Source organism: Rhinolophus hipposideros (genome assembly GCF_964194185.1).
Source record: "Rhinolophus hipposideros genome assembly, chromosome: X".
Lineage (NCBI taxonomy): Eukaryota > Metazoa > Chordata > Mammalia > Chiroptera > Rhinolophidae > Rhinolophus > Rhinolophus hipposideros.
In genome coordinates this window covers 54,159,426-54,176,025 of record NC_138046.1, presented here as the reverse complement: position 1 = coordinate 54,176,025, position 16,600 = coordinate 54,159,426, and the positions used below count along the sequence as shown (strand labels likewise).

Below are 16,600 nucleotides of genomic sequence, written 5' to 3'. Positions count from 1 at the left end.
AGTATAGCAATCAAGAAAATAAGGGGCATATATATATATTCTGTTTATATTTTGTGATATTTTAACATTTGTTTTAAAGTATAATGAAGAAATAATGTGGAGAGTAAAGATCCAATTTCCAGTCCCAATACTTTTTATGCATTAAAAAGAATCTTAAAATAACCGCCCCCCCACCTTGATCTTTTGAGTTTGTTTCCCAATCAGTAGAAGAGAATCTGTCTGATCACTGGGTAGTGGCAGTAAAAAGTGATGTAGAGTTCACATGCAGTGCAGCCTAAAAGAGTGACTTGATTGACAAGTACTGTCTGTCATGCCCACCAGCTGCTCAAAAAGAGAAAGGGAGAGAAGAAGCACAAACAGTGTATACTGGTTATTCAAAATGCACTTTTTATTTACCTCAACACAGATGACTTTTTACAGTTGAAACAAAATATCTGATACACAATTTTGAGTTTTTAGCAGCACCTGCAACAAGAGGATTCTGGAAAACCTCAGGGTAAAGAGGAGATGGCTGGGGCAGGCACAAATTAACTTGAAACTTATCATTCCACTGAAGACATATGGAATCTGAGGACCCCTGAATGTTAGCCCAATACATGAAAAGAAGCTAAATAAATATTCTGTATGATGTTTTAAGAGACCATTAAAAAACAGTATAGTTCCAATTAGAAATATCTTATTTAAAAAATCTAGTGTTCATGAATAAACCTACTGAAACTACTGTTCTGCACATTCTAGGGTACACAATTTCTAAGCCTATATGCACAGTTCCTGGTACTCACAGATTTCAGCCTTTGGTGTGTTTTAATCTCACCCAAATTATACATCAGCATTCCACTGAGTGTTATTCACCAAAATGCTACTGTTTTTGTTACTTAATGTTAAGTGCTAAGTGCTTTCATTAAGATATTGTGTAGTGATTTGGCAGAAAAAAAAATTAGTATGGCTAAGAGAAAACGGGCTTCGGTTGACCTGCCAGTAAAATTAACACCTGTCTTGGATGGACAGGAGGCCTATGAATGGGATACCCATGTAATTTTTTTTTTACTTAAATGACAACATGCCATTCTAATAGAGACAAGTACTTCTGTGAGTGGATGGAGGTCTTTATGAAGGCCTGAGATCTACGAATTGAAACTATCATAAACAGAGTGCAAGTAGAAAGAGAAAGCCCCAGGTCTCATGCACTTAAAAACAATTAGCATTTAACAGTGCTGATATAATATGATTATAGCAAAATGATCACAAAACCTGGAAACCAGTGTGGCTGGCTATAGGCATAGGCAGGATAGGGACCAATACTTAAGAGCTTTGGGGTCCCAGTTCTGGCTTTGACTTCTGTCATCAAAGTTAGTTGGACAATGGGGTTAGGACTATATTTAAATTGGAAATATTGAGTACGACTGGGTTGGAACACTGTCTTCCAATTGTCTATGTGGCCAAGAAGTCCCAGAGCTCTTAAAGCACATAAGGTCCCACGTGTAAGGCTGATTCCATATGTGGCTACAATGGAGAGTTCTAGGCTCTATTCTTTTGTAAGCTCCCATCCTTCCCTCCCTGGCCCAGGTCTCTTTTGGGGATCGTTTCTAACTGTCCCTCACTAACTTGGGTCACTATTTTTAATCATAGATGTTTTAAAAGTACAGATGAAAAGCAATGCAGGACAAACAGGTCAACAGACAAAAACTAGACTGCATGTAGATAGCAGGCAGTCACGGTAATCAAAATTTGACAAACCACTTTTGGTTTTTTTTTCAAATTTTATTTTTAGTGTGTTTTTCCAGGACCCATCAGCTCCAAGTCAAGTAATTGCTTCAATCTAGTTGAGGAGGGCGCAGCTCACAGTGGCCCATGTGGGGATCGAACCGGCAACCTTGTTGCTAAGAGCACCTCGCTCTAACCAACTGAGCTAACCGGCCACCCCCCACTTTTGTATTTTAATATGGTACCTTTAGGATGTTTATATCAGGGCACATAATGATTACTCAGCTGTCAAGAATTTCTCCTGCCATAGTGCAAAAGCAAAAGACTGAGCTATGTACTTGCTGTTAAATGCTGATCCCAGAATAGTTTGGGCATTTTTAAAGTCCTTCTCCAGAGTCTTAGCTGTTGTCTTAAGATATATCTAACTATAACATGGCACTGAAACGTAGTTTGTAGCTTATAGATTTATAGAACTTTGAACTGGAAGGGACTTTAAACCAAACATCTAGCCAGTACAGAATTTTTTTAATGGTATTTAAAGATGGTCATCAAGCATCTTCTTGAATATTTTTAATGGAAGGGAGTTCACTATTAAGGCAGTCCATTCCACTGTTGGACAACTCTAATTATGAGACATTCGTTCTAACACTGGGTTAAAGTCTGCTCTCTTGTCACTTTCAATGTCCTAATTTGGCTGAACATACAGTACAACATACAAGAAATCAGTTTCTTCTTCTACAATAAATATGCGAGTTAAGGAACCTTGTGAGAAAAGCCCATTATCCCCCAATCTTTTCTGAAGGCTTCTCTGAGAGCACAGCATGGTGGACCAAAGGACCATCAAATTACGAGCAGAGAGCACTGTGTCCAAAGCCGTATATTAAGCAGCATTGCTAAATCGAAAAGAGGTTGTTAAAGAAGCAACATCCCTATGCAGCAAAAGCAGACTTAGGAAGTGAAAGCAGACCAGCCATTTATTTGCAAGGGTGGTTGGCATATTTAAGCATAATCCATTTCCTAGTACCCTGTTATTTCAAACACAAGGAGTATAATTAATTTTCAGTGTCATTAGTGTATCGCTTATTGAGATGGTATTTTTTGAAAAGCTCAGATGGGAGCAAACCATACATAAGGATTTAAACAAGGCAGTGTACATCATTACACTTTTTGCATTCCTACTCATTACAACCTCTTTATAATTTGAGTTTAGAATATCCATGTTTGTATTATTATTTTTATTGTAATCCAGCTCAGACTTTTATTCCCCACCTTCCCTTTGGCAGACATGTTAGAAACTGCTTGGCAAGAGTCGATGGTGACATTTGTTAGTTGATTCACAGAACACTTTAAGGGATAGCTGCAGTTCTTTAATTCCTTCATGCGGCTGGGTTCTAAGTTTAAACTGTGATTTGAAAAAACATTTACATCTCTCAGGACTAAAGCTTTCTGAAATGTCCTGATACACACAAGAAGGAAATAGCAGAAATCACTCAAAATATACTTGGCTTAATAAAGCCCTTTTAAAAATACTGCTCTACAGCTTCAGTTTGAAAGCCTCTGTCTGATTAACAATGAGAACCTTAACTCTTACCCTTTTTTCGCTTGTGCACTCTTAGAGGGGCACAGTTATTCTTATATTACTGAGTGATCAACTTGGGGCACACTTTTAAAAGGCTTCTGACTTTTAACAGCATGAAGATCCTGCTTTGGAGCCACTGTTCAAGTCAATAGTGTGACCTAACATGCAATGCTCCAGCTGTTCCTCTACAGCCAACACCTGTCTGACAGCTTCTTCAAAGGCCACTGTCACATTAGTATCATCTTTGGCACTTGTTTCTAGATAAGGGTAATCCCCATTCTCTATGCACCAGGCTTGTGCCTCCTCAGTAGTCACTTGCCTATCCTCTTTGTCTACCTTGTTACCCAGAACTACAAAGGGGAAGTGCTCAGGGTCTTTCACATCTGCATAGTAGATGAATTCTTTCTGCCAGTTACCAAGGTTCTCGAAGCTCTGCCTGTCATCCACGCTGAAGGTCAAGAGGCAGCAGTCTGCTCCCCTGTAGAAGGGTGTCCTAAGGCTCTTGAAACGTTCCTGCCCTGCAGTGTCCCAGATCTGGAGAGTTACAAAACGTCCATCTACCTCCAGATCTCGATTTAAGAACTCTACCCCTATGGTGTGAAAAGCCTGGGAGTCAAATTTATTGGTTACATAACGGTTCATAAGTGAGCTTTTCCCAACTCCACCATCACCCAAGAGAATGACCTTTAAAAGCAGGGATTTCCCACTCATCGTGGCAGCACCAGACGGGGAGGAGTTTGTAAACAAGAGAGTCTGAAAATAAAAGAAAAAGTAGGAGGGAAAACAGTTAAATCTGAAACTGAAATCAACTTCATAGTAAATTTCTCTGAAATATGAGGCCTTCTAATTTAGCTTCTCTTGAATCAAGCTCGTTAACTGACATAGTACAGCAGAAGGAATAAAGCTCTTTTTGCATAAGGGGGAAAATAGGTCTTGTTTTCTGAGGTCTCTTGCCTGTGCCAAGAAAATGGCTGAATGCCATGGGTAAACGGAGTAGCAGATGGTGCTGCAGTTTGGTTCAGTATTGACCCTATTCTCTCTTCAATGAGAAAGCCTAGAACAGGAATGCCACTCAAATGTGTAACCACACTAGCTTCCGGTTTGGACAGTTCCAAACAAGAGGCAAATAGCATGAAATCTTTTTTGGGTTTGAAATCTTTTCCCGATGGACCCAAGCATTACTGAGAAGAAAAGGCTGCATAAACTGGAATTCTGTCAGTAGAGATTTGGGCTAGAATTAGACTGGACTCCAGAACTTGGAAGAGAGAAAAAAAGGTCAAGTTTCTTCCAGCATTTGCCCCATTACACTTGCATTGATACGGATGTCCTCACAAGTAAAGATTATGGATCTTTCATAATCTTTTCTTCATGAAGCAATAGCATTTAAGTTGATGATAGCTGACTGCTTTCAATATAACAGATATCATTCAGGAAGAAAATCTTGACCTAGATTATTGATTTTTAGATTTAGGTTCTCATTCCATACTAGCACCTAAGAAACATACTGTAAACTCTAAAGTGCTAATAATTGTACTGAACCTTTCTTGTTACCTCCACAGCAGGTCTATACAGGGAATACCTAGAATGCATCTTAAGATAAAAAGATCAAATATTTACTGAACAGCTACCTTGTATTAGATTCTGTTAGGTACTTTCACACTAGGTCTATTATGGGAACTCAACAATGACAATGCTAATTGGGTGTCATTTATGCAAGAGACCCAAAGAGATGAAAACTAATCACTAATCAAAAGAGCACATGCAAAAGAGCTTTTGGAGGCACACACATTTGAAATGCAATTAAAAAAAAAACCCTTAGTAGTCCTTAAAATTATATTGGTGTACACATGTGCTAACTATATATTTTTCTAAACATTCATTTTTTAGGAGATCAAATAAAAAAATAACATATATATATTTTTTTACCTACCCAGTTGAGTGTAAAATATAAACCTACCCAAGTGGGTCTTTGTCACAATCTGGTCTTTTTCTTGTTGTTGTTTTATTCTTTCTTTTTCTATTCTAAAAAACAAATTGGGAAACATTATATTTAAAAATCTATAATGAAATAAAGTTAAGGCTATATATATATGTGTATATATATATATATATATATATATATATATATATATATATATATATATATATTCAAGTCAGGAAAAAAATAGACCAACCTCAGCCTACCTACAGGGAATGCTTTTTACAAATATACTTAAGACTTCAAAATGCTACAAATATTTAACATGGACAAAGTAATTTTATTGCAAGAACTTTAACTTGGCCAAACTTGAGTGTACGTTATACAATTTTTTAAAGTTTTACATTGTCTCTCCATTCAAAGTAGACCAAAGAAAGTAGGTGATATTCACAGTAGATGATATTCGGGAAAGGGAAAGCACAGATGAGTCTAAGTTATGTTCAAATTCTATGTCAGAGATGAAACTCCTTCCCTTTACAGCTATCAATATTCCCATATCCAAGAACTTACTAGTGCACTCACGAACCAGCCTTGAGTTTGTCTCTGCATTTGATTCCACAAGATCAGAGAAGAAAAAAAATATATGTTTGTGGATTCCATTTACAATATATTCTCTTGGCTCATTATTTTAGTCATAATTTTTGACCATCTGTCTTGAACATAGATTTTTTTTATTAGTTTCAGGTGTACAAGACAAGGTAATACTTAGACGTTCATCATTTATATCCCTCACACTGTGAACCCCCCTCCCCCCATCCACTATCCCTCCGACCTCACACTGAACCATCACATTACATATATAAAATTATAGTTGGCATTCATTAATGTTTAGCTTCTGGTGTACAATGTCATGATCAGGTATCCACAGTATCCCTGAGGTGGTCTCCCAAATAGGACGCATTGAACATAGATTTTTGTGTTTAGCTGGTTTTATTCAATTCTAACACAACTTCAGTTAACATTATACTTAATTATGGCAAGAGTCTTATTTAACCAGCATCAAGAGTACTGGTCTAACAATAGTTTAGTGGTTACCAGAGGGTAGGGGGGTGGGAGATGAGGGTAAGGGGGATCAAATATATGGCGATGGAAGGAGAACTGACTCTGGGTGGTGAACACACAATGGGATTTATAGATGATGTAATACAGAATTGTACACCTGAAATGTATGTAATTTTACTAACAATTGTCACCCCAATAAATTAAAAAAAAAAGAAGAGTACTTGTCTAAAAAGAAAAATAGTCCCTAGATTTGTTGAGTGTTCTTTCTTACTGAGGAATAAAGAAGTTTTTAAGGAATCTCTGCTGCTTAATAATCTCATGTTATTTTTTCAAATATAGGTAAAGCATTCAATAAGGGATGGATTAGAGATATAAATTAGTAATTATGAATTTAAATAATGTCTTTTAAATTGTTAGGCTTTATTCTCCTTCTTGGTCTATACCTATTCAAAAAAAATTCTCAAGTTTCCCACAATTCCTGATTTCATCCTCTTTTTTTTTTTTCTGCTCTCAAACTGCTGTCTTTGGAACTAGCTCAAGTGACAAACACTTCTTTAAAGGAAGATAAGACAAGTGTCAGCAGAACTCTTGAACTATCACTTAAAAAAGTAACAGAAGGAAGTACAAACTTGGGCATAATGCTGATAGTATTAAGGGCCCATGCCAAATAAGCTTCCTTAAGTTCCTAGAAAACAGGTGTTCATATCATTAAACAACTCATAATTCTACTTTCCCGGCTGCAGATACACTCAGATGACGAGTCAAGGACTGAGCGCATATGGAAACCAAATAGTCAGCTCCAGGAATAATGATGAAGTATTAATAACTATCTGAGATAAGGCTGCAGTTGCTTGTGCATTCCCTATTTGGTCATGTGCACACATAACTTCTAGTTATATGGGCTCTATACCAGGGAAAAGGGAGGAAAAGCAATGTGGTTCAGTGTCAAGTGCGCTGGGCTGGCAGCAATCAGGAGACAAGAGTCTTCATCACTGCTTTCCCATTCATTTATTTTATGAACTCAGGCAGGTCACTTAATCTTGCTGTATTTCAATATCTTCCTGTATAAAAATAGAGCGGAGGGCGGCCTGATGGCTCAGTTGGTTAGAGCGTGAGCTCTTAACAAAAAGGTTGCCGGTTCAATTCCCGTATAGGATTGTGGGCTGCGCCGCCCCCCCTCTGCAACTAGACTGAAAACAGTTACTGGACTTGGAGCTGAGCTCTGCCCTCCACAGCTAGATTGAAGGACAACGACTTGACTTGGAGCTGATGGGCCCTGGAAAAACACACTGTTCCCCAATAAAAAAAAATAGAGCTGATAATATCTGCTGTACTAACTCACAGGATTTGGAGGGGAAATGAATAACTTAGGAAGTTTGCAAAGATTTGTAAGCATTTATTGAAATTTTTGGTTTGACGTTTTTGTTCCTCTTGCTTCTACATGTCCTTTCTATCACTGGTGGTGGCCTTGTGATGCAGTGTTAACCCCTCTCAGAAAGGGCTTGCCAGTGGAAGGATAACAACTCTTCCTTTTCTTTTTCTTCCATATTTTAGAATGCCTTGTTTCCTAACAAGGCATTTGAGCATCTGCGTATACCACAGACCCTCAGCATTGGAGGGCCTTAAGCGTCTTCTGGTCCAATCCTGCTACTGATGCTTGAGAAAACATTTGCGTGCCTATTGTTTGCTGTGTCCCTACTAAGGTGACCTCCACTCTTCTCTGTTCTCTCCAACTCCCATTTGTTTGCTGGAGGTAGAAATGAATACAGTTTAGGCTCGTCTCCTTGCCTTCGGTCACTAAATCCTGCCGATTTTTCCTTGGAATATCCTTTTCAGTCTTCTGCTACTATCCTCATTTTGGCCCACATCTCCTTGCATCTAATCTATTATGAAAGCTTTCTGGCTCTTCTCTCCCTGCCTCTGGTTTCTCTGTACCTAATCTACTTTGCAAAGCTTCATCACTTGAGCACTCACTGGGTGTAGACACTGTTGGAAAAGCATACATGTTTCAGGCAAGGTACCCTCAAGGAGTTTACAAATTAACAGATAAACTTCAGATCTCATGGTTTACAGTTGAAATGGTATCATTATATTGCCTTATTTTGCTAACAAAAAACTTTTTTCCCAAATATGTATTTCTGACACAACCAAATCTTAAATTCCTGCATAGTAAGGTTCTTGTTTGTATATATCTTTGAAGCCCCTTCAGCATGTAGCACCAGGGTCCTCCATATGGCTAATCAATAAATATTTGTTCATTAATTAACGATTTAGTTAGGTGCCTAGAGCTAAGGCCTTTGAATTGATGCCAAGGTACAATAGATTCACATTTCTGTAAGATGTCCAAATACTATTACTTATAAGGTGACTAAAGAGCAGAAGTTATGGACTATCTGAATCACTTTCTAGATGGACTTAATAGGAATTCACCTGTTGAAAGTAGGTGGAAATGCCCCAGTTTCCCTCCCTCCCCCTCACATTTAAAATATAAATATATTCATTTCTCCATTCCCATCCAAAACAAAAGGAGAATAATTATCTCCACTTTGTGTTTTTAATGGTTGCTGGCATTTCCACCACCAACATCATCATCATTTGAAAATAAGTGTGATCTCCTTCAGTACATACTTAAATTGAGAAGAACTAGCACAATATAAAAGCAAATCAAACAATTTTTTCCTTCCCCGGACTATGCCAAATTTAAGTCAACTCTTAAAAGATAACATTAAACAGGCAAAAGAATTCTTTGATAACCCTAAGTACATTTAATAGGAAAGTGAAACCCCTTATACATCCTTTATGGGTCCCATATGAGGGTTAGGATTTGGACTGAAGTGTTTATTCTGAGTTTGGTCCTATTCAGAGAACGATCTGGCTTTAACTGACTCAAATATCCTAGAGACGTAATTCCCCTTTCCTACTGCACTCCCCCAAATAGATTAACAAGCATTCTCTAAGGATAGTTTATTCACTTTTCCCCCTCCAATTAAGATTGAAGTCTTGGATAGCAAGGTGATTTAGGAATTCACACAATTGATACTTGCCAGCTTTCTTTGTTCTTCAACACACTTGAAACCTTCTGAATCTGCTGTGTTTGCACACACACAGGCTTATTAAATTTATTGTATTTAGTTGTGGTTGGGTGTGGAGGTGAGGGAGGAGGCAGTACAATGATGAGAAAGAGGTTGGACCTTTGAAAATAGTACATTTTAGCGTGATGATGGAGAGAAGAGAGATAGAAAAGCAAATTGGCAATGTCAGTTCGGTTGCCATGGTGGAATTATGCTCAAATCCATAGTGCAGATTGTTTGGGAACAAGTCTTGAGAGGGATGTGTACTGCAGGGCTGGGGGTGGGGGAAGAGCAGGAGGGCAGCGCTAGGCAGTGGACAAGAGTGGCCCAGATGGCAATCTGCACAGGGGAGGAACCATGGTTGGAGCTGTGAGGAAAGCCCATCTTGTGGTGACACACTGGTTGAGGCTATTCAACTCACTGTTGATTCTCGGCACAATATTAATTCTGAACTGGGGAACTGGGCGAGACTTTCTTTAATCTATGTGAAAATCAATACAAATAAGAAATGATTGAATCTTTGTGACTCTTCTACCTTCAATGGTGTAGGTTGTTTCCAATACAACCTGATGCTTAGGGTGGGGGTGGGGGTGGGTGGGTGGTGGTGGTGGTTCCTATGGTGGAAGCCTTCTGAGACACTGGATTCATTTTGCAGAGGTAAGAAGTTATCAGATACATCCATGCACTGAGTCCAAATGGCACAGCTGTCATGCCAATGAAAGACTATTCCCACATTTATGCCCATACTTAGAGCCTATGTGCAACTAGAAGGGTCCAATATGAAATTCCACCTGTAACATTTCACTCTTTACGACAGCTCTGGGGCTACGACCCTGAAGGCACACTAGATAGGAATTTGGTACTGTCCCCAGGCCACTTCTCAAGTAGACTGCCTAGAGACAAATAGGTAAGGTTTGGGTGACCTTAAGTGATCAGGGTGTTGGGAAAAGGAGCTTCCTTAGGAGACCAGGAAGGTTGTCATCTCTATGACTGGGGCGCTGTTAGCACTGGGGATCTAGAAAGTGAGAAGTCACGTATAGTTTCAACTACCTCGTACCCAGGTCCTCTCACCTCACCCCCAGCTCTTAAAAACCAGAGGCCGTGGCGCATGCGCATTGAGCCACACCCTCTCCCCACGGAACCCTACGCTTCCCTGCCCAGCTCTCGCAGCCGCTCAGATTACTCAGCAACGCCCCCTCCATCGTCACCTGCCCCCCCCCAATTCGGACCCCTGCAGCGCCAAGGCCCCTTTCCCAAGGTGCGAGTGTCCCCGGAGATCACCTAGACCTCCCTTTCTCCGTCTTTCCCCAGGCCTCCCACCTCCCGGCCTCCGGGGTCCCCACCGCTGGTGGCGCTCCCAGCCCACGCACCGGCACCTTACCCGACACAAAGGAACAGAGATGGGAGGGAGCCACGGGCGCCAGGCAGTTAGCTCTGCGTGCAGGCAGCCCGGCAGCTCAGCGACACCGTCACTGCTTCTGCTGCCTCCTCGTCCTCAGTGGGGCTGCAAGTGCAGCTCCAACCTCGGCGGCCTGACAGCTGCCGCTCGCGCCCGCCGCTGCTGCCGCGCAACGTCTCGCGCCCGCGCCCGCGAGGGGAGGGGGCGGGGCCCGCACCGCCTCCTCAGGCCCCTTTCTTGGCCCTGGGGACCCAGCTGCCTCCCGCCCCCACTGGTAGAGAGAGCTCCCTAGCTTGTTCACCCTTCTTTCCTGCTCGGTATCCAACCCTGGTCTCCCTTGTCCTCCTCCCCTTCCCTCCGTAGGCACAGGGACAATGGACCTCAAATAGTGCGCCCCCACTTAGTTCCTCTGCAGAGTGGGGCCACAGCTCCATTTCCTGCAATTACCCTTCGACCTACCTCATTTACCTTACCGCCAAACCATCGACTTTTGCCAAAAGGATAGCAAGTGCATTCTCTTGTTTTAAATAGCTTAGGGAAATCCATGATCACTACACATTACTAGGCCCTCTAGCTGACTACTGCTCATGAAAATCTCATGGCAACCCAAAAGGAAAAGTTCAATTCTGTAACTCAGACATAGAAGATGCACCGCCCTTTACCCTTACCAGTTATGGTTCTAGAAGGCCACACAGAGCATTGCCCGAGGTTTCTGGAAATGTAACTGGGGTAGAATGCAATGTTCCAATTGTGCCTCGCCTCTCAGCCAGTCCCTTCTTGTTATCTCCCGTGGCCCTCTCTTACCTCCAACTAGTTTGTGATTTTTTCCCCCTTACCTCCTGGGGTCACTTAGCCTGCACTCCATCTCTCTGTCTGGCAGATCTATCTCTGAAGCTCGCCCGGTGTCTGAGAACCTGTGCCTGCCTGCGTGGCAATGCACTTCACTCACCATGTGCCCCCTGAGGGTTCTCACACATGCCCTTCCTCCATCTAGGTCAGTCTCTCTACACCTTTTCACAAGTCAACCACTCAGTCAGTCCCACAGGTCCCAGCTTAAATGTCACTTCCTCAGGGTCACCTTTCTCAGTAACCCCAAAATAGAGAAACTGCCCTGATTTACTCTTCTAGGCTCCTGCAGTCTGCTGTGCTTTTTCTTCATACTACTTACCCGTTTATGATGAGATATTCAAATGTATGATTATTTGATTGACAACTGCCTTTCTCGGCTAAACTATATTGCACTATAAAGTCAAGGACTGTGACTGTCTAGATTCACCATCATATCCCCAGAACCTAGGGCAATGCTTGTTACATAAGAAATGCTCAGAAAATATTTGTTGAATATGAATAGATCTTGCAGCATCAATAATTATTGCTCTTTTTTAAATAAAAGTTTATTGGGGTGACAATTGTTAGTAAAGTTACATAGGTTTCACGTGTACAATTCTGTAATACATCATCTATATATGACATTGTGTGTTTAACACCCAGAGTCAGTTCTCTTTCCATCACCATATATTTGATCCGTTTTACCCTCATCTACCACCCTCCTCCCCCCTTACACTCTGATAACCACTAAACTATTGTCTGTGTCTATGAGTTTTTGTTTCTTCATTTGTTTGACTTCTTCTTTTGTTGTTTTCAGTTTTATATACCACATATAGGTGAAATAATATGGTTCTTAACTTCCTTTGTCTGACTTATTTTGCTTGCCACGATAATCTAAAGATCCATCCGTGCTGTCCCAAATGGTACTATTTCATCTTCTCTTAAGGCAGAATAGTATTCCATTGTGTATATATACCACATATTCTTTATCCAATCATCTATCGAAAGACACTTTGGTTGTTTCCATGTGTTGGCCACCATAAATAAAGCTGCAATGAACATCGGAGCACACATATCTTTATGGATAAATGTTCTCAGATTTCTTTCGTAGATACCCAGGAGAAGGTTTGCTGGGTCATATGGTAACTCAATTTTTAATTTTCTGAGCTACCTCCACACTGCCATCCATAGAGGCTGCACCAATCTGCATTCCCACCAACAGTGTATGAGGGTTCCTTTTTCTCCACAGCCTCTCCAACACTTCTTGTTGATAGAAATTCTAACTGGTGTGAGATGATACCTTATTATGGTTTTTATTTGCATTTCTCTGATGATTAGTGATGTTGAGCATTTTTTCATATGTCTATTTGCCATTTGTATGTCTTCTTTGGAGAAATGTCTATTCAGGTCCACCGCCCAATTTTTAATTGGATTGTTTGGTTTTTTTTTGCTGTTGTTGAGTTGTATGAGTTCTTTACATATTTTAGATATTAGCCCCTTATCGGAGGCACTGTTTGCAAAAATTTTCTCCCATTCAGGTGGTTGCCTCTTTATTTTATTGATGGTTTCTTTTGTTTTCTGTTGTTTTGTTAGATTTTTAAAAAATTTATTGGGGTGACATTTGTTAGTAAAATTACATAGATTTCAGGTGTACAATTCTGTATTACATCATCTATAAATCCCACAGTGTGTTCACCACCCAGAATCAGTTCTCCATCCATCACCATATATTTGATCTCCCTTACCCTCACCTTCCACCCCTAAACACCCCTTACCCTCTGGTAACCAGTAAATTATTGTCTGTGTCTATGAGTTTTTGTTTCTCATTTGTTTGTCTTATTCTTTTGTTGTTTTTGGTCCATATACCACATATCAGTGAAATCATAGGGTTTTCTGCTTTTTCTGTCTGACTTATTTGCTTAGCATTATACTCTCAAGATCCATCCATGTTGTCACAAATGTTCCTATATCATCTTTCCTTAATGCCGAATAGTATTCCATTGTGTATGTATACCACAACTTTATGCATTCATCTATCGAAGGACATTTTGGTTGTTTCCATGTCTTGGCCACCGTAAACAAAGCTGCAATGAACAATTGGAGCACACGTGTCTTTATGTATAAATGTTTTAAGATTATTTGGGTAGATACCCAGGAGAGGGATTGCTGGGTCCTATGGTAATTCCATTCGTAATTATTTTGAGGAACCTCCACACTGCCTTCCGTAGTGGCTGCACCAGTCTGCATTCCCACCAACAGTCTATGAGGGTTCCTTTTTCTCCACAGTCTCTCCAACACTTGTTACTATTTGTCTTGTTCATGATAGCCATTCTGACTGGGGTGAGGTGATATCTCATTGTGATTTTTATTTGCATTTCTCTGATGATTAGTGATGTTGAGCTTTTATTCATATGTCTATTGCCATTTGTATATCCTCTTTGGAGAAATGTCTCTTAAGGTCCTCTGCCAATTTTTCAATTGGGTTGATTGTTTTTGTTGTTGTTGAGGTTCATGAGTTCCGTGTATATTTTGGATATTAGCCCCTTATCGGAGGCACTGTTTGCAAACATCTTCTCCCATCCAGTCGGTTGCCTCTTTATTTTGACGATTGTTTCTTTTGCTGTGCAGAAACTTTTAAGTTTCATATAGTCCCATTCGTTTATTGTAGCTTTTACTTCCATTGCCTTTGGAGTCAAATTCATAAAATGCTCTTTGAACCCAAGGTCCATAAGTTTAGTACCTATGTTTTCTTCTATGCAGTTTATTGTGTCAGGTCTTATGCTTAAGTCTTTGATCCATTTTGAATTAATTTTGGTACATGGTGACAGATAACAGTCCAGTTTTATTCTTTTACACGTGGCTATCCAATTCTCCCAGCACCATTTATTGAAGAGGCTGTCTTTACTCCATTGTATGTTTTTAGCTTCTTTGTCAAAAATTATCTGTCCATATTTATGTGGATTTATTTCTGGGTTCTCAAGTCTATTCCATTGGTCTATGTGTCTGTTTTTCTGCCAATACCATGCTGTTTTGATTATTGTAGCCCTGTAGTACAAGCTAAAGTCAGGCAGAGTGATACCTCCAGCATTGTTCTTTTTTCTTAAGATTGCTTTGGCTATTCGGGGTCTTTTGTGGTTCCAAACAAATCTGATGATTTTTTGTTCTATTTCTTTAAAAAATGCCATTAGGATTTTGATGGGGATTGCATTAAATCTGTATATTGCTTTGGATAATATGGCCATTTTAACCATGTTGATTCTTCCAATCCATGAGCGTGGAATGTCTTTCAATTTCTTTGTGTCTTCTTCAATTTCTTTCAAAAATGTCTTATAATTTTCAGCAAATAAATCCTTCACATTTTTGCTTAAGTTTATTCCTAGGTATTTTACTCTTTTTGCTGCAATTGCAAAGGGAATTGTTTTTTTGCATTTCTTTTTTTGAGATTTCATGCTTAGTATATAGGAATGCAATGAACTTTTGTACGTTGATTTTGTAGCCAGCAAATTTACTGTATTCGTTGATTGTTTCTAACAGCTTTTTTGGTGGAGTCTTTAGGGTGTTCTATATATAGGATCATGTCATCTGCAAAGAGTGACAATTTAAACTTCTTCATTCCCAATTTGGATGCCTTTTATTTCTTTCTCTTGCCTGATTGCTCTGGTAAGGATTTCCAACACTATGTTGAAAAGCACAGGTGATAGGGGACAGCCCTGTCGTCTTCCTGAACGCAGACCAAAGGGCTTCAGTTTTTCACCATTAATTATGAGATTAGCTGAGGGCTTGTCTTTGATGGCCTTTATTATGTTAAGGTATTTTCCCTCTATACCTATTTTATTAAGTGTCTTAATCATAAATGGATGTTGTATCTTGTCAAATGCTTTTTTTGCATCAATTGATATAATCATATTATTTTTGTCCTTTATTTTGTTTATGTGATGTATCACATTGATGGATGTTGAACCATCCTTGTGCCCCAGGGATGAACCCCACTTAGTGATGATGAGTAATCTTTTTAATGCATTATTGTATGCGATTTGCTAAAATTTTGTTTAGTATTTTTGCATCAGTATTCATCAGAGATATAGGTCTGTAGTTTTCTTTTTTTGTGTAGTCCTTACCAGGTTTGGTGTCAGGGTAATGTTAACCTCATAAAATGAGTTAGGGAATACTGACTCTTCTTCAATTTTTTTGGAAGAGTTTGAGCAGGATTGGTATTAGATCCTATTTGAAGGTTTGGTAGAATTCACTGGTGAAGCCATCTGGCCCGGACTTTTGCTTTTGGGAAGGTTTTGGATGACTGATTTAATTTCTTTACTGGTGATCAGTCTGTTTAGATTTTCCAGTTCTTCATGGTTCAGCCTTGGAAGGGTATATGTTTCTAAGAACTTGTCCATTTTTTCTAAGTTATTGAATTTGGTGGCATATAGTCCTTCATAGAATTCTTGGATAATCCTTTGTATTTCTGTGGTGTCTGTGATAACTTCCCCTTTTTCATTTCTGATTTTGTTAATTAGTGTCTTCTCTCTTTTATCTTAGTGAGTCTAGGCAAGGGTTTGTCGATTTTATTAATGTTTTCAAAGAACCAGCTCTTTGTCACATTAATTTTTTCTATTGTCTTTTTGTTCTCTATTTCATTTAGTTCTGCTCTGATTTTTGTTATTTTCTTTCTTCTGCCTACCTTGGATTTCACTTGTTCTTCTTTTTCTAGTTCTTTACGGTGTAACATGAGGTTATTTATTTGGGATGTTTCTTGTTTCTTGAGATAGGCCTGTAATGATATCAATTTGCCTCTTAAAACTGCTTCTGCTGCATCCAAAAATTTTGGTAGGATGTATTTTCATTGTCATTTGTTTCTATGTATTTGGAGCTCTCCTCTAATTTCTTCTTTGACCCAGTCGTTCTTTAAAAGTATGTTGTTTAATCTCCATGCATTTGTGTTTTTTCCTGTTTTCTTTTCGCAGTTGATATCCAATTTCAAAGCGTTCTGATCAGAGAATATGCTTGGTATGATTTCAATCTTCTTAAATTTGCTGAGGCTG

At 39.5% G+C, this 16,600-nt stretch overlaps 1 protein-coding gene across 1 annotated transcript; it reads right to left on the bottom strand.

Annotated features, from left to right (window-relative positions):
* Positions 1–366: 366 nt before the first annotated feature.
* Positions 367–10,853, bottom strand: RAB9B (RAB9B, member RAS oncogene family). The gene is made up of 3 exons (XM_081043166.1): positions 10,716–10,853; positions 5,241–5,305; positions 367–4,036 (listed from the first exon to the last, which is right to left on the bottom strand). The coding sequence occupies exon 3, from the start codon at positions 3,992–3,994 to the stop codon at positions 3,389–3,391; it is 606 nt and encodes a 201-aa protein (XP_080899292.1). The 5' UTR covers positions 3,995–4,036; positions 5,241–5,305; positions 10,716–10,853; the 3' UTR covers positions 367–3,388.
* Between the last annotated feature and the right edge of the window lie 5,747 nt (positions 10,854–16,600).